Consider the following 18,167-nt stretch of genomic DNA (forward strand, 5'->3'; position numbering starts at 1 on the left):
TTGAAAAAAAAAGTTGCAATGAAAACAAACTGCAGTGGGTTTCTTCAATAAACCAAACATTCTATGTTACAGGAAAACTGTATAATTTGAGCTACAACTAAATTTAATTTCTCCTGGGGACTGATAAATATTTTTGAATAAATTAAATAATACATAATGCCTTTGTGAATATTGGTTTTAAATAGGAAAAATATGTAGAAATCTTGTAAAAAATTTGCTTTATGTCAAATTTGAAGATATAAGAATTATCAGTCACCTGGAATAAAATAATATAATAATTGAAATAGTCAAATCCATGTTTTGAGTACTTTGGGAAAAAATGCCAGACTTTACTGCATGTGCCAACATGAGCAAGAACCATTCAGGATGTTATCGGCAAAATGTGTGAAATCCTGTGATGGTATGGGGCAGCATCACTGTGACAGGAATGGCTGACTTGTATGTGTAAACATATTGAAGCAGAAGTGTAATTTGGAACTTGTAAGTAAGTAGGAAAATCAAAGAGGAGATTAAGGGTTATTTCGGCAGGAAAATGTCATGCCTTTTTTTTTATCAGAACTAATTGAAAAATGTTGCTGTTTTTATATGTCCATGTCTATTTAAGTTTGGATTTATTTCAAATACACTCTTCAGGTTGGAGGGGAGTTCCTGCCTCAAGTGGAGGAGTTCAAGTATCTTGGGGTCTTGTTCACGAGTGAGGGGAGAATGGAGCAGGAGAACGACAGACGGATCGGTGCGGCTGCCGCAGTAACGCAGTGCCGGTCCGATGTGGTGAAGAGAGAGCTGAGCCGAAAAGCAAAACTCTCGATTTACCAGTCGGTCTACGTTCCTACCCTCACCTATGGCCATGAACTTTGGGTCATGACCAAAAGAACGAGATTCTGGATACAAGCGGCTGAAAGGAGCTTCCTCTGTAGGGTGGCCGGGCACTCCCTTAGAGATAGGGTAAGGAGCTCGCCCATTCGGGAGGGGCTTGGAGTAGAGCCGCTGCTCCTCCACATCGAGAGGAGCCAGTTGAGGTGGCTCAGGCATCTATACCGGATGCCTCCTGGACGCCTTCCTCAGGAGGTGTTCCAGGCACGTCCCACCAGTAGGAGGCCCAGGGGACTGCCAAAGACATGCTGGAGGGACTATGTCTCTCGGCATGCCTGGGAACGCCTCGGGCTCCCCCCAGAGGAGCTGGAGGAGGTGTCTGGGGAGAGGGACATCTGGGTGTCTCTGCTGGGTCTGCTGCCCCTGCGAACCAGTCTTGTGTGAAGCGGAAGACGACGAGTACGAGTGCGATATAATAGGAAAGTTGTTCTCAAATATTTTACAATACAATTGAAAAATCTCAATGTCTTTATTTATTTTAGTGTAGGTGTTCCAGCTCTGGGTCGTACTTGGGCTGACGATCAGCAACAGGGAAGACATTTTTGGTGAAATCTCCTCCAAAGAGGAGATTGTTTTAAATGTATTTGGGTGGTAAGAAATAAAAGGGGTTGGAAAAGTCAAACTGCTCAAAATTCATTTGTATTACAAAAACAAAGGAAAAATATAAAGTTGAAGAAAAACGTATGATTGAAAATTAGGGGTTTAAATACAAAAAAAATCAGCATAATAGCAAATAGATAAATTACAATAGTTACAAGACTGAAGCTAATATCACGATACTGAGGGGCGCTGGGGTGACACAGGGGTAAAGGGCACAACCCGTGTATGAGGGCTACAGTTCTCGACACAGCCGTCACGGGTTCGAGTCCCGGCCCATTGATTGCACCCCCCCCCCTTTGCTGACAGTCAGCTTAAAAAATACAGGGCACTTGTGCCACGAAATAGAAAAAACTGAGACAAAACAAAACTGTATTTCTTATATCGGAATTTCTCACCTCTATGTCTGAGATTGCAGACTGAAGAGCACAGCTCCAGTTGACCAAATTTTCTGACCGATAAATAAGATCAGAATCGCACAATGTGACAAAAGCCTCAGTTACAGCTCTGCTAAAACCCTGAAATCAAATAAACATTTAAAAAAAAAATTTAATTATATAAAAATAAACAGTGAAACATTTGTTTTGTTATGTAGATAATGACACCACACACTATTATAATTAACTGTAGTAAATGAGTTTGCTTCCTACAGAAGCTATAACAACAAAGACCTCTCAGTAACTTGAAACATAACTGATACAATACAAAAAATTCAATGATATGAAATATTTAGAAGTATAAGTCCTCCTGAACAGAAAGCTTTTATCTTCTTTTAAATGGACTTCCAGAACCTCCACACAATTTTTAACAATTCAGATTTAGGAAAGAAACAAGACAACCATCTCCATTACAGCTCATTCTGGGGGATTCCAAAGAATTACCAATTTCTTATTCCCTCTTTTCCCTCCTTGGTTTTGCTTTTAAGGAGGTACGCCTGAAAGACGTTCAAAAGGGGACATCAGTGGGCCATTTAAAGAATAACCTTGAACAGAAGTCTTAATAGAAGACACATGTTTTATCAAAGGTACTCTTCAACTGTGACAGAATCTAAAACAAAAATCCAGAAAAACACATTGTATGATAATTATTTGCATTTTATAACCAGTAAGAATCCTGGCTCTCACAGGCCTGTTAATTCTTCTTTAACAAGCCCTCCTGTTCTCCACTCATTACCTGTATTAACTGCACATGTTTGAACTCGTTATCTGTGTAAAACACACCTGTCCACACACTCGATACATACATACATACATACATACATACATACATACATACATACTCAGTTTTCACAGTGTTTTCCATCTTGGCTTAATCTTTGGATGTATTCACACCAGGAAAGTCCTTAGGTCAAAAGCGGACTTTATTTTTTTCTTCAATGGCTTTCACATTATACTTTTTGCAAGCTAACTATTAATTGCAAACAAAGCCACGCAGATGACGATCATTGCTCCCATGGGACAAAAATGAAGGGGACGGGACAGAGCACAGACCTGAATATGGAGGAAAACAACTGTGGAAATACTGTATGCAGCCCCTCTGTTCTGCATATTTGTGCCATTATTAGAGCTGCAATATCATTGTGAGGGTCAAAAGCAGCTCATTCAACACTAATTGTGCTACCTTCTATTTATATTTTTGGAACGGCGTTGGCAAATGCACGCTACAAGCCGAAGGAGGCAATGTGCACTGTCCTACAACATGCTGGTAGCAGCATTGGTAAGCAATATACAGTTCATAAGGTATGATTTCAGTACAGCGTACACCTTTGCTACCAGCTACTGGCTTGTTTAGTCCAAAGAGACATTTGTTTTCTGTAGTTAGGTCGAATCAAGGCTGGTTTGTATTTAGACCATAGGCAAACTGCTTCAGAGTCCGTTTGGAAGCGGACCGAGACCACCTCAAAAAGTGGGTCTGAACCAGTGGTCCCTTGAGTGTATTCACACATGCACCAAAGGTCTGGACCAACGGGGGAAATCAACTCTGGTCTGCTTAAAGCAGACCAAAATTGGCTGGTGTTATTACACCCTGAATCTAATTACACAATCTGGTAATCAATATGTAACAATTGACTGATGGTGCACTTTCTTTAAGTTGAACTATTAAAAATGTGTAATATTTCATTGGAGCCTTTCTGTCCTGATACAGACAACAGCTTTGTAATTCATATTGTTTTAAACTTTATCTAGTTTTGTAAACTTGCTGTTTTCATTGTTAATGTTGTATTTCATGCCAAATGTTCACGGGTTCTGCGTGCAATTTCATTATAGAGATACTTCATATATAATGTTGGAAATATCACTAAAGAGTGTCACACACATGTGCAACAAGGGCATGCAAGTGTGTTTGTTGAATTCCCATAATCCATTTATTTGTAACCATTTAAGTAACACAAGCCCTTTCTAAACAAACATGTATTTCACTGCAGACATTTTGAAAGCACAGTTTCTTACAAATTTTTTGTCCTGGATGCCAGACACTTGTAATTCTACATGCAAACATTTTAAGACACATTAAAGGGTCACATAAGAGGGGAGGAACAGAGGTCAATAAAGGCTCACTGGATCCATAGTGAAACAGGCTCTGCTCCAGTCCAAAGAAGCACCAAGCCTCCTCAGCTGGTGATAAATCTCCTCCCCTTTCCTGGACATACACGAAGAGGTCAGATAGAGTGAAGCAAACATTGAGCATACCACTCAACCAAATAGTTTTGAAGAGGTAATGAGAAACAAGACTTACTCATTTTTCCATTTCCAGACTTCCTGTAAAAATTCTTCTCTGTTAAAATCTTGTCTGCACTTCCCTGTTTCTCTCAGAAGTCTCCTCTCCACCACTGTCTAATGCACAAAAAACACTAGAGTGAGAAAAATACTGCAGCATATAACACATCTTTCAAATGTTTCACCAAACATCTTGATGGTCTCTGCTACTTTTTGGAAAATATACTATGGACTGATGAGACAAAAACTGGAGTTTTGGAAGTTGTGCGTCCCATTATATCTGGAGTAAAACAAACAAACAGAATTTTAGAAAAAGAACACCATACCCACGGTCTAACATAGTGGAGGTAGTATGATGGTTCTGCTTCTGGTTCTTGCCATTAATGATGTAACTATAAATTCTGCTCTCTAGTAGAAATCTTCAAGATGACTGTCAGCCATCAGATTGTGACCTTAAACCTAAGACCATTTGAGCTAGGCAGCACAATTAATCAAACTTACCTTCAAGTCCAGCTTTGAATGGCAAAAATGAGATTTGGATTGGCCTCATCAAAGTCCAGACTTAAACTGAGTGAATTGTTGTGATGTGAACTGAAACAATATAGTTTCTGCTCAAAAACCATCCAATGAGATTTAAAGTCTGCAAAGAAGAGTGGGCCAAAATTTCTCCACAAAGATTTATTCCGAAATATTGCAAATGCTTTATAGCACTTGTTCCAATCAAGAATGGCATAATCTGGTATTTAGTTTAGGGGGCAATTACTTTTTCCACACAGAGTCAGGTTGGTTCGGATAGCTGTTTTTAAATTATTATTTGAAAGCTGCTTTTTATGTTTATGTAAGTGATCTTTGAATGGTAATAGCATTCGTTTGCTGAAACATTTAGGTGTGTGACACAAAGGCCAAAAACATAGTCATCTGAAAGGAGCAACTACTTTTTCATTGGACTGTACCTGCAGATGTAACAGTTGCTTTACATGTGTCATTTCTTAATATTTTAAATTACCATGGGACAAAAATAAATAAAGGAGAGAGAAGAAGACAAAGTTGTCATACCTGAGTTGCAATACCTGCATGGTCACATCCAGGGACCCACAGAACTCTGTAACCCTGCATCCTTCTCCTAGCAAATTACAAAATTATGAATGACTTTATCAGTAAAAAAGTATTTCAAAAATATTTTTGAGTCAATGTTTCGCAATTGATTCTTCATGTAGCATATTTTTGACTGTTACCATCGAACCAGAGCGTCCTGTACAGCTACAGTCAAAGCATGGCCCAGATGCAGAGTGCCAGTCACGTTTGGTGGAGGAATGCATAGAGAAAACGTCTGATCCACACTATGAGACAACCTCTCCTGAACAAGTTAGATACAGCATAGATAGCAAACAAAATTAATAAAAGTATTACCAAGTGGAAATGCAAAAGTGCATTATCATACTGAATCTAGAAATGTATCACATGTTAATGCCAAGGTGCAAATCAGTTGGCTCAGTGATAGAGTGGCCATTTCCCATGTGTTACTTCTATTAGACTAAATATGTATTTGGTATTGTCAATTTGATATTGTTGAATACTGTGATGATGTTATCATTTACCATAAATTCAGAGCATTCCCACTCTTCTCTGTCACCTCCCATCTGTCAATAAGCTTCAACCAATTATTTTAAATATTGAGCAACATCATCTGTGTAAGCTGGGAGCAATTACTGTAGTGAGACTTCATTTAACAGTCTAAATATATATTTGCTATGCACTTCTTAGTCTCTGGTGTTGTTTAAGTTGAATTCCATTCATCACATTGGAATTGATCAGCAGAATGCCAAAGAAACAAGTAAGGTTGAACTAAACTACAGCAATATCCTCTAAGCAACCTTTTAGTGCAAGGGAACTACAGGTCCTTCTCAAAATATTAGCATATTGTGATTAAGTTAATTATTTTCCATAATGTCATGATGAAAATTTAACATTCATATATTTTAGATTCATTGCACACTAACTGAAATATTTCAGGTCTTTTATTGTCTTAATACGGATGATTTTGGCATACAGCTCATGAAAACCCAAAATTCCTATCTCATAAAAATAGCATATTTCATCCGACCAATAAAAGAAAAGTGTTTTTAATACAAAAAACGTCAACCTTCAAATAATCATGTACATTTATGCACTCAGTACTTGGTCGGGAATCCTTTTGCAGAAATGACTGCTTCAATACGGCGTGGCATGGAGGCAATCAGCCTGTGGCACTGCTGAGGTCTTATGGAGGTCCAGGATGCTTCGATAGCGGCCTTTAGCTCATCCAGAGTGTTGGGTCTTGAGTCTCTCAATGTTCTCTTCACAATATCCCACAGATTCTCTATGGGGTTCAGGTCAGGAGAGTTGGCAGGCCAGTTGAGCACAGTGATACCATGGTCAGTAAACCATTTACCAGTGGTTGTGGCACTGTGAGCAGGTGCCAGGTCGTGCTGAAAAATGAAATCTTCATCTCCATAAAGCTTTTCAGCAGATGGAAGCATGAAGTGCTCCAAAATCTCCTGATAGCTAGCTGCATTGACCCTGCCCTTGATAAAACACAGTGGACCAACACCAGCAGCTGACACGGCACCCCAGACCATCACTGACTGTGGGTACTTGACACTGGACTTCTGGCATTTTGGCATTTCTTTCTCCCCAGTCTTCCTCCAGACTCTGACACCTTGATTTCCGAATGACATGCAGAATTTGCTTTCATCCGAAAAAAGTACTTTGGACCACTGAGCAACAGTTCAGTGCTGCTTCTCTGTAGCCCAGGTCAAGCGTTTCTGCCGCTGTTTCTGGTTCAAAAGTGGCTTGACCTGGGGAATGCTGCACCTGTAGCCCATTTCCTGCACACGCCTGTGCACGGTAGCTCTGGATGTTTCTACTCCAGACTCAGTCCACTGCTTCCGCAGGTCCCCAAAGATCTGGAATCGGCCCTTCTCCACAATCTTCCTCAGGGTCCGGTCACCTCTTCTCGTTGTGCAGCGTTTTCTGCCACAATTTTTCCTTCCCACAGACTTCCCACTGAGGTGCCTTGATACAGCACTCTGGGAACAGCCTATTCGTTCAGAAATTTCTTTCTGTGTCTTACCCTCTTGCTTGAGGGTGTCAATAGTGGCCTTCTGGACAGCAGTCAGGTCGGCAGTCTTACCCATGATTGGGGTTTTGAGTGATGAACCAGGCTGGGAGTTTTAAAGGCCTCAGGAATCTTTTGCAGGTGTTTAGAGTTAACTCGTTGATTCAGATGATTAGGTTCATAGCTCGTTTAGAGACCCTTTTAATGATATGCTAATTTTGTGAGATAGGAATTTTGGGTTTTCATGAGCTGTATGCCAAAATAATCCGTATTAATACAATAAAAGACCAGAAATATTTCTGTTAGTGTGCAATGAATCTAAAAAATATGAATGTTAAATTTTCATCATAACATTATGGAAAATAATGAACTTTATCACAATATGCTAATATTTTGAGAAGGACCTGTACAAGAATCTGAAGATGAATACTGCTGCCTTTTTTTTTTTTTTTTTTACAGTAGAAAACTTTGTTGTCATTCCATACTGATTTCTTCTTTAACTGTCCGGCCATGAATTTGGAAGGAAGATCAGATTGTTAAAAAAGATCATAGTTTCATTTGTGTACTTATTGGTGTACTCTTCAGCAATAGAACTATGATAGTTAAATAAAGCATCGCCTATCAGAATACATTTGTACTATAATTATGAACTATTTGAATTTAGCTTTTTTTCAAAGTAACATTAGCATGGCATACACAGTTTAAAAAAATGCAACAATTTGCATTTTGCACTGCTGGATCTTAAGAAGGTTCTAAGCATAGCTTCACAATCCTAAAAGAAATGGGAGCAAGAGCAAAATAACATTGAGCAGACAATTTATTGACAACTGCATTTGAACTCAAACATGCTTTTATAAGCAAATGTTAAAGACCACAGCCTTCAAAAGCCAGAATCTGCACAAATATTTGGATCCCATGACATTTTCAAGTATTCACACTGTTTGGATAGCATAAGCTTGAAAACTCACTTTTTTTAAATGCGGTAGGATTGTTGAGCTGTATAAGCAAAACCTCTCACAACGTGGCATTGCTACTCAGGTTGGATGCAGTAAGACTTATTTAGAATTTCTTATAAGATCCTGAGAGTTATGGAACAAAAAGTCTAGTGGTAGACCCAAACAGCGTCAAACAGCAGATAGCTATGTGGCGATGTTGCATTGGGCATCTCTCATGACTGAAAGCTCTCGCCTGTGTGGTAACAACTGGGTTTTTCAACAGAACACCGCAGTTCATAATGGCCACCTGACAAAGCACTTCTTCTTGGAGAATAACGTCACTCTTTTGGACCATCCTGCATGTTCCCCTGAATCTCATTAAATGGCAAGGGAAGTTTACACTACATGGACATCAGTTCCAGACAGTGCATGCCCTTCGTTAAGTTCTAAATAGAGCATTGTGAAGTTCTAATTAGAACCTTCTTAAGATCCAATACTGCAAAAAGCAAATTCTTGAAATTTTTTAATTGGTCATATTTAGATCAGAAGTTAATATGAAATGAACTCTTTCATGATCCTTTGGTGGTTGGGTTTCAGTTTTCATTAGTAATGGTGTTTTTATAATTTTTGAATTCTTTATTTTTGTTAGAAATGTCTTGCCATATGAGTTAATTCCTTTGTGTTTAGTTTCTTGCTGCTTTCTTGTGGTCTGTTCTTTGTGTACTTTATTCTCTTCGATCAGAATGTTAGTCTTTTATTCCCTTGGTTCGTGGCTCCTCTCTGCCTAGTGCCTCTGATTAAGATCACCTGGCTACAACGTCATTTTCCACTCTTCCCTCAGTATAAGCGCTCCAGTTTTTACTGGTTCCTCGAATCACTCTGCCAGTGCTCGATGTCCGGTTTTCCTCGTTCAAGTTCTATAAATTTTCTGTTTCCATTTACAAAGGGCAAATTTATGTCTGCATTTTGGTCCTAGTCTTAACCCACAAAACATTACACTTGATATTGGTTTTTTTTATTTTTGAATTTAAGATTTGACTTTTGTAAATCTTCTTAACCTTAAAACTATGCCCTTCTTTTTTTCTTAACATCTACTCAGCAATGGCCTTGTAACATAAATTTATACCTACCGATCTGTGTATCGGTGTATGAATGTGTGAGCGTTAGTGAGTGCGATTGGGTGAATGTGGCTCTAGTGTAAAGTGCTTTGAGTGGTCTGTATGACTGGAAAAGCGCTATATAAGTTCAGTCCATTTACACACACGATGCAGATTTGTCGGCTCAACATCCATGATGCAAATCTCCTGTTCCACATCCCAAAGATGCTCTATTGGATTGAGATCTGGTGACTGTGGAGTGAACTCACTGTCATGTTCAAGAAACCAGTCTGAGATGACTCGTGCTTTATGACATGGTGCGTTAGCCTGCTGGATGTGACCATCAGAAGATGGGTACACTGTGGTCATAAAGGGATGGACATGGTCAGCAACAATACTCAGGTAGGCTGTGGCATTGACACGATGCCCAATTGGTACTAAGGTGCCCAAAGTGTGCCAAGAAAAGATCCCCCACACCATTACACCACCACCACCAGCCTGAACCATTGATACAAGGCAGGATGGATCCATGCTTTCATGTTGTAGACACCATATTTTGACCCTACCATCCAAATGTCGCAGCAGAACTCAAGACTCATCAGACCAGGCAATGTTTTTCCAATCTTCTATTGTCCAATTTTGGTAAGCCTGTGCAAATTGTAGCCTCAGTTTCCTGTTCCTAGCTGACAGGAGTGGCACCCGGTGTGGTCTTCTGCTGCTGTAGCCCATCCGCCTCAAGGTTCAACGTGTTGTGCATTCAGAGATGCTCTTCTGCATGCCTTGGTTGTAACAAGTGGTTATTTGAGTTACTGTTGCCTTTCTATCAGCTCGAACCAGTCCGTCCATTCTCCTCTGACCTCTGGCATCAACAAGGCATTTGCGCCCTCATAACTTTCTCTTTTTCTGACAATTCTCTGTAAACCCTAGAGATGGTAGTGTGTGAAAATCCCAGCAGATCAGCAGTTTCTGAAATACTCAGACCAGCCCGTCTGGCACAAACCACCATGCTATGTTCAAAGTCACTTAAACCACCTTTCTTCGCCATTCTGATGCTCTGTTTGAACTGCAGCAGATCGTCTTGATGATGTCTACATGCCTAAATGCATGGAATTGCTGCCATGTTATTGGCTGATTAGAAATTTGCATTAACGAGCAGTTGGACAGGTGTACCTAATAAAGTGGCTGGTGAGTGTAGATTGCATACAACTCTGATACAACTGGTTGCATCCAGTTAAGCTTACATAACAGTTTGTGACTCCACATGTACACTGCTCACAAAAAAATAGGGAAATAATAATTTTAAACTTTATTTTATAATGCATTTTTCATTCCAAGAGATCTAAGAGTGCTACAATTAAAGCACAAGAATAAAACACTAGAGTAAAATAGATATTTAGCAGTTAAACGTTTTCCTAAACAGGACTGTATTATGTCCTAATTTAAAAGAATCCTGACTCTGCACATCTTTCAGTGATGGATGGAGGCTATTCCTGTTATATAATGCTGATTTGGGGTTGGACCAAGGTGCAGAGCAGAGCGAGGGAGCCACATGGTGAGTAGAAGAGTTGTTTAATAATAAAAAATAACCAACAAGAGGCTTACAAAAGAAAAGGACACAGGACATGGGCAGGAAGGATTTGCACGGTAGTTTTCAGGGTAGACATCAGGAGGAACCAGTGGCAAACAATGAAAACTAAAAAGTTAGACCAAAGAAGGCTAATCAGGGAGAGAATCAGGAGCAGATGGTGAAAGGGAGCCTAAAGAATACTCAGGAAGAGTGACTAATAAACACAAATGAGCAGGGAGGTAACAGAAAAACATTAAATTAACTGGAGCAAGTAAACAATGAGACTAACTAAAGAACATTAACAAGGGGGAACCAGATCTATAAGGAAAATATTCATTTGTACATCAAATCAGGGAAGCAACAAACACCTGAACAACAGCATGAATCTAACAAACCTGAATGAACTAAAGCAAGTGAAAAACATGGCAGTGCTACGAAGTTACACAGAACTCAAACCCAAAACCTAACATGGGAAGATTATGACAATTCCAGAGCCGGTGCAGCAGATCAAAAGACTCTGTCCCCCATGGTTCTGAGCCTGGTAGAGGGGACCTGGAGAAGCTGGGGGCTGAACGACCTGTGGAGGTTTTGGAGTGGAATAAGTTTCTTGTAGATAAGATGGACCAGGGTCGCTGATGCATTTATGGGTAAGCAGAAAAGTTTTATATTGGATATAATGGGACTAGGAGCCAGTGGGTGGAATATAGGATGGGTGTGATATGCTCGTGCTTCAACAAAGCCATTGGAATGGGGTCTAAGATGCATGATGAAACTTTTATTGCCTGCAGGATTTCCTCAATGTGGTTTCACCTCAGCAAACATTAGGAAAAATGTCCCAGAGGCCCAGAAGAAGGATCCAAGACAGGGGGAGACACAGAAGAGAAACCTGTTAGGGAAGAGTGGATCTTGCTCAACAACCGAGGAGCAATGCAATTGTCTTATTAGCTTTTTCAGTGCAAAGACGATTGCATTGCTCCTCGGTTGTTGTATTGGTAGGAGGCTCCTGTGGCTTCAACAGAGTTTATTGTTGAAAATGTCAGGAGTTCTTGGGGTATCAAGCATTTTTATTAATAATGTGGGAATAGAATTTAGAGCGCACATCCTTCAGCAGTTTGGCATAAGCCTTCTGATCATCACGGAATGCAAACTTGTGCACTGTGAGTCCAGGCTGTCTATAACCACATTCTAGGACTAGGCTGGCTGTTTTCATCTGGTGCAGCTGTTTAGTGAACCAGGGTGCAGAACGTTCAAATGTACCTCATTTGGCTGATAGGGGCATGGAGGTCAAAAATTAGTGCTCAGGGAGGAGTTACAGTGCATCACTTGATTATTCGCTGTTGCAGGAATGGGACGTCAGTGGTCAAGGTGGTAAGGTCTGTGTCACCAGTTGCGGAAAGATATTTGCCGCTTCTGTCTCACAGCAGGTAGCAAAAATGTGAAGCCTATCGAACCCACCAAATGGTCAGAAACACCAAGATCAAAAACTTTGTAGTTGTTGAGGGAGCCTTTGTTTTTGATGACCAGGTTTAATATGTGGCCCCTAGTGTGTGTGTTGGTAAGTTCACAAATTGTTGGAGACCAAGACAGTTCCATCATCAACAATGACAATGTTAGTTGATATGGAGCAAGATGCAGTGAGCAATTCATGTATTTCTGGGAGAAATGAAGGGTGTGGTTTGAGATGGCGGTGTAAAAGAGGCACTGACACGGGATGAGGAGGTTTGGATTTGGAGGTAAAACTGGGCAGTGGGACTAGGTTCTCAAAGTATCAGTAATCGTTTGGACACACTTTATTGAGCACAAAATTTCCCCGTCTTGTGCCAGGTTTTGATCAGGCAAATAATGTCCAGTGCTTTGTCCAAGATAAGATCATAAATAAGAATAGATTTATTAGTGAGGGACTGCACGTTAAATTGTTCCAGAGTAGTGGTGGATGAGGCTGGTAAAGGGGTCCTCTGTGAGCTCCACAGTACACTGTGGTTCACTCTCTGCAATCCTCCTGCTTACCACTTGAGGCTCTCAAAGAAAAGTGGCAGGACGGAAGGTGGGTTTAACATATTACAACTCTATGGATGTATCGTGGCCGGCGCAATATACCGGATTGCCTGATAGTTGCAATTGATGGAGGGGCAACATGTCTATTTAGGCTCCGTATAGGCGCAATATACAGGGGTTGGACAATGAAACTGAAACACCTGTCATTTTAGTGTGGGAGGTTTCATGGCTAAATTGGACCAGCCTGGTAACCAGTCTTCATTGATTGCACATTGCACCAGTAAGAGCAGAGTGTGAAGGTTCAATTAGCAGGGTAAGAGCACAGTTTTGCTCAAAATATTGAAATGCACACAACATTATGGGTGACGTACCAGAGTTCAAAACAGGACAAATTGTTGGTGCACGTCTTGTTGGTGCATCTGTGACCAAGACAGCAAGTCTTTGTGATGTATCAAGAGCCACGGTATCCAGGGTAATGTCATCATACCACCAAAAAGGACGAACCACATCTAACAGGATTAACTGTGGACGCAAGAGGAAGCTGTCTGAAAGGGATGTTCGGGTGCTAACCCGGATTGTATCCAAAAAACATAAAACCACGGGTGCCCAAATCACGGCAGAATTAAATGTGCACCTCAACTCTCCTGTTTACACCAGAACTGTCCGTCGGGAGCTCCACTGGGTCAATATACACGGAGTCAGGAAACGTTTTCCTCCACCAGTATCACGTAGTGACCTGGCCACTATCCTGCAAGAATGGCTTAAAATCCCTCTGACCACTGTGCAGGACTTGTATATGTCATTCCCAAGACGAATTGACGCTGTATTGGCCGCAAAAGGAGGCCCTACACCATACTAATAAATTATTGTGGTCTAAAACCAGGTGTTTCAGTTGCCTGGTATGCCGTATGTGTCAGCGTTAGCCACGGGAACTAAGTGTGGCTAGGCATTTAGAAAGATGATTCATGTCAGTAAGAACATCAGTTGTCAGGACATCCAGGTCAGCTACTCCAGGCTTCCACACAGGCTCATGACAGCAGAACAGGTCCAGTCAGCTGGGGGATGGACACCAAAGCTGATGCCGGTAGCAGTGGATCAGATATGTTGCTAAGCCGCATGGTCAAAGAAACAGTAAACAGAAACTCCATAAAAATGTAGGATGCCTAGGCACAAGTTTTCATAAGTGTCCAGCTAATCCATGAGAATGTCCTCAACAATCTAAAGCAATGTGAGGAGAAGAAGCGGCAAACAGATCATGCCAACGCCCTCTATCCTTTCTGGTGGCTTTCGGGTGAAATTTATGGAAAACGTAAAACTTTCATGCTGCAGTGATATTATAACATGAAAGTAGGGCATTTAAGTAGCATGCCATGGTGATTTTATTATTTCAAACGGTTTATTGAAACAAAAGCCAGATAGTAGTGGGTATCCTACAACAAAAAATGTCTCAGTAACATGTCATGTGCTCTTGAGCATCAATTACAGCTTGACAATGACGCTGTTCACAAGTCGACTTATTGTCTGCTGATGCACGGCATACCACTCTTCTTGAAGGGCAGTCCTAAGGTCATTGAGAACCTGTAGTATAGAGTTATGAGCCTCTAGATGGCAACTCAGCTGATCCCATAGGTTTTCTATGAGACTCACATTGAATGTAGTGCAGGCAACTCAATTAGAGGTACCCCAGTCTCCAGCAGCCATTTCCTAATGAGCTGGATTATTATAGTTCATAAAGATAAAATTTGGCCTGTGTTGTTCATGCAGGGGCACCATGACTGGATTAATGATGTTCTTCAGGTAGTATGGGTTTGTCACTGTACCATTCACAAAGTGTAGGGCAGTTATGTATTGGCTAGACACACCTGCCCACACTAAAACCCCCACCATCAAAGGCTCATCTGGTGACAACAGTGGCTGATGCATAGCACTCTCCTTGATATCTCCAACATCTTTGGCAGCCATCATTTCTGCTCAGCATTAATCAACCATCAAAGAACAACACTGGGGCCCACTGGTCCCTTGTCCAGTGTAAATGCTCTCTGGCCCATGTAAGACGATGATGCCTGTGCGTGGTGGTGTGGTCAGGTACCCTTGCAGGTCCACTAGCACGCAGACCCCGCTGATGTAAACCGTTTCAAATGGTCTGACGTGACACTCATCTCCCTTAAATGTATCTGGAGTTGAGTGGCATTCATTATACGGTTCCCCAGGGCACTGATTACAATGAAAATTCATCAGTGTGAGATGTGGGCAAAGGATTCTATGCCATTCTTGGACTCTTCCAGTCTCTCTGTATCTGTTGCAACCTGCTGATGACACTCTGTGACACTCCAAGTTCCGTGGCCACCTCCATCTGTGAATTTCCTATTTGAAACCTCGCAACAGCAAGGTACTGTAGTTAGATGCCGTCTATTTCTCATGATGTCAAAATGTAAACAGCATGATAAGAAGGACTGTTTATACGTATATCAATGATGATTGAACCAGGGAATGTATTGGTTGATTCATGGATTAAACACCTGTTGTTAATTTTGTCATTAAGCTCCTTGTTAGAGCAAGTTGTGCAAAAAGCACTAAAACACTGAACCTTTGGAAATCTGCATTCAAACGTTTAGAGAAGGTTACATTAAGTTTACCTGTAAAGGTTATTGTGCATTCTAGCTTCATCCTGAAATTTCATTGGAAAACCAAATATCGCTAACATTTTGTGAGTAGTGTATATCCAACAAGTTATTCTGTAATTACAGTGTGCATTTTAAAAACTGTATAAAAATTAAGCATTGTCCCTAAAACTCCACAATTTACTTAACTGCATTTGATCAAAGAAATATGCTAAGATTTCTCACATGTTGATCAGGATTAAAAAATCCCTCTTTCTCCCACCACTGATACCAGCAAGACTCCACATATTCTGGACTGTAGGAAGATGGCAAAGGCAAGGTTGTATCTGCAAACAAATGAATAAAATCACAGAATAACTCAATAGATCACTAAATAAATACATACTATGTGTACAGAAAATCACCTTTTTTTGTCCCAGCAGGCGTTTGAGTCGTATACACTATCTTCTCTTTTTCACTCCAGTTTAATTTTTGATCTTCAGCTTTCTGAAAGCAAGAGAATTTAGAAGATACTCATATAGGATTTCATCACCAATTAACATAGCAACAATAAATGTATTGAGTGATCACTGCTCTATCTGTATTAAAGGTCATATTATGCATATTAGCAATCATGTATTCATCCATTCATTTATTGTCTTCTGCTCATCTAAGATTAAGTCACAGGGTTTAACACGCCCATGAAGAAAATAGATATCCTTTCTCCCTCGCTAGACTCTCCTGATTATTACAGTGGATGCCAAGGCGTTGCCAGGAAAAATAAGTCACTCGAGTGAATTCTGGCTCTTCCAAAGGGCTGGGCCTTTTAGACACTTCAATGATTCAGAGGAGCATGGGACATCTACAAGCACCCTCTTTAAAGTGTAGCCAACCCCGATGTAAAAGCATAAGCCTGCCCCCGGACCAATTTTGAAAAATGCCACCAAAGTGGGCAGTGCTCAGAGAAACCAGAGGGTCAAAGCCAAGTGTGGGGAAAAACGAGCCACTGGCTCATGGCACTGACTCAGCGATTGCAGTGGAGGAGAGAATGGGTGCAGTTTCTAAGAGGTAAAGTGATGTTAGCAGCATCATTGCTAGCACGGGATGACGTTCAAAGCAGTAACAAACGTTCAGAAAGTTTACACTTCCATGTAGATTTTTACTATCTCAAGTAAAGCATATGATTGAAAGTATATAACGCTATGATCATTGCTTCATGTTCCTTGGCCTTGACCATCAGTGTCTCTGAGCACTGCCCACTTTGGTGGATGTTCCAACTCCTGATTTGCTATGGGGTGTGTGTCTAAGTGAGATGGTTTTATACCTGAATGTGGGGCTAGACAATTTCAAACATTTGAACCATCTGAAAGGCTTGAACCAATAGGAAAATTCAACTGCAGTAACCACCGTTCAACCCAAAGAGGGCAGCACTACGAAGGTTTTAGAATAAGTATTGCAGAATTAAACAAGTTTACATGAAAATGTAAAAAATGCACAGTAACCCTTAAGGTCCAGTTTATACAGTTTATCTGCAAAAAAGGCTAATTTGGAGTTTAGCTTCACTTTAATTGTAGTTCTTTTGATGGATTGTAGTTCTTTCGATGGATATTTGTTTTATTCTTAATTATATGCTTAATTGTACGCTTATTGCTTTGAATTCTATTCATCTTTTAGCTTTTCCTTTCAGGGGTGCCCACAGGGAGTCATCCATCTTGAAATCTTTTAATGAAAGCTTATAATGAAGTCTAAAACTTTGTTTTCATTGCTTTTACTTCTGTTTATATTGTTTTGATCTTGTCGTTTTTAACGCTGTCCTTTTAACTTGTTTCATGTTTTAAATGTTAATTTGGTTTATCTGTGAGACACTTTGTTGCAGCGGAGGTTGTTTTGAAGTGAATTATAAACTATGAATTATCAATGAAGTAGTAGTACTAATATTTAACATTTCAGGGTGACGAGGTTTGGGCAGTGGTCTCTTGTTTTCCCACCAGGAAGGTGTATGGCTGCCCTAGGGGCCTTGTGTCAGTCTGCCTTGGGATGCTACGGCCATCCGAGCAGAGTCCACCTACCCTCTGCTGTTCTTAGGTGCTGAGTGTTGCAGGTTTTCTACTGTTTTCACTCCAACTCCAACAACTGTGTGAATTCAGGTGATAATCTTGCTCACATACACCCACTCAGCACAAACACACTTTTTTCAACACCACCCACCCACACACACACACACACACACACACACACGCGCGCGCACACACACACACACACGCGCACACACACACACACACACACGCACACACCCTTAAATACCCACTCACCAACGAATTATTAATCTAAATGGTTGAAGGTCATACAAACACAGGTTAATATTACAGCAATGTGGCCTGCCTACATTAATGCTAGATGCAGCCTTAATTTAATAAAGTCAATCATGCAATTAGGATTCTTTCTTGAGATATCCTTTTTGTAAAGCAAAAATACCCTGGCTCATGTGGGCAACCAACTTCTCTATATGGTATGCCTGAAATACCAAGCAGGACACGTGAGAAAAAGAGAAGACAACAAATCTCAGCATTATAAACATTCAAACCTGACGGACACAGCTAATTACATTTTCAACACTGTCGTCAGTGTACTGGACAGGGTCGGAGTGGATTGGACACATGCTAGCAGCTTGCCTACAGATGGCGCACTG

The 18,167-nt window shown here is 40.7% G+C and overlaps 1 protein-coding gene across 4 annotated transcripts in view; it reads right to left on the reverse strand.

The window, feature by feature from the left end:
- vars2 (valyl-tRNA synthetase 2, mitochondrial) overlaps window positions 1-18,167 on the reverse strand; it is a 61,645-nt gene that overhangs the window by 34,668 nt on the left and 8,810 nt on the right. For 3 of the 4 annotated variants that reach the window (XM_047384678.1, XM_047384679.1, XM_047384677.1), the window contains exons 3-9: window positions 15,904-15,985; window positions 15,725-15,825; window positions 5,423-5,544; window positions 5,244-5,310; window positions 4,207-4,304; window positions 4,029-4,110; window positions 1,869-1,988 (exon numbers count right to left, since the gene is read on the reverse strand). In XM_047384678.1, coding sequence (XP_047240634.1) covers window positions 1,869-1,988; window positions 4,029-4,110; window positions 4,207-4,304; window positions 5,244-5,310; window positions 5,423-5,544; window positions 15,725-15,825; window positions 15,904-15,985 — 672 coding nt within the window. The remainder of the gene's footprint in view (window positions 1-1,868; window positions 1,989-4,028; window positions 4,111-4,206; window positions 4,305-5,243; window positions 5,311-5,422; window positions 5,545-15,724; window positions 15,826-15,903; window positions 15,986-18,167) is intronic. The other variant, XM_047384680.1, reaches the window with a different exon arrangement.

Source organism: Girardinichthys multiradiatus, chromosome 13, assembly GCF_021462225.1.
Source record: "Girardinichthys multiradiatus isolate DD_20200921_A chromosome 13, DD_fGirMul_XY1, whole genome shotgun sequence".
NCBI lineage: Eukaryota > Metazoa > Chordata > Actinopteri > Cyprinodontiformes > Goodeidae > Girardinichthys > Girardinichthys multiradiatus.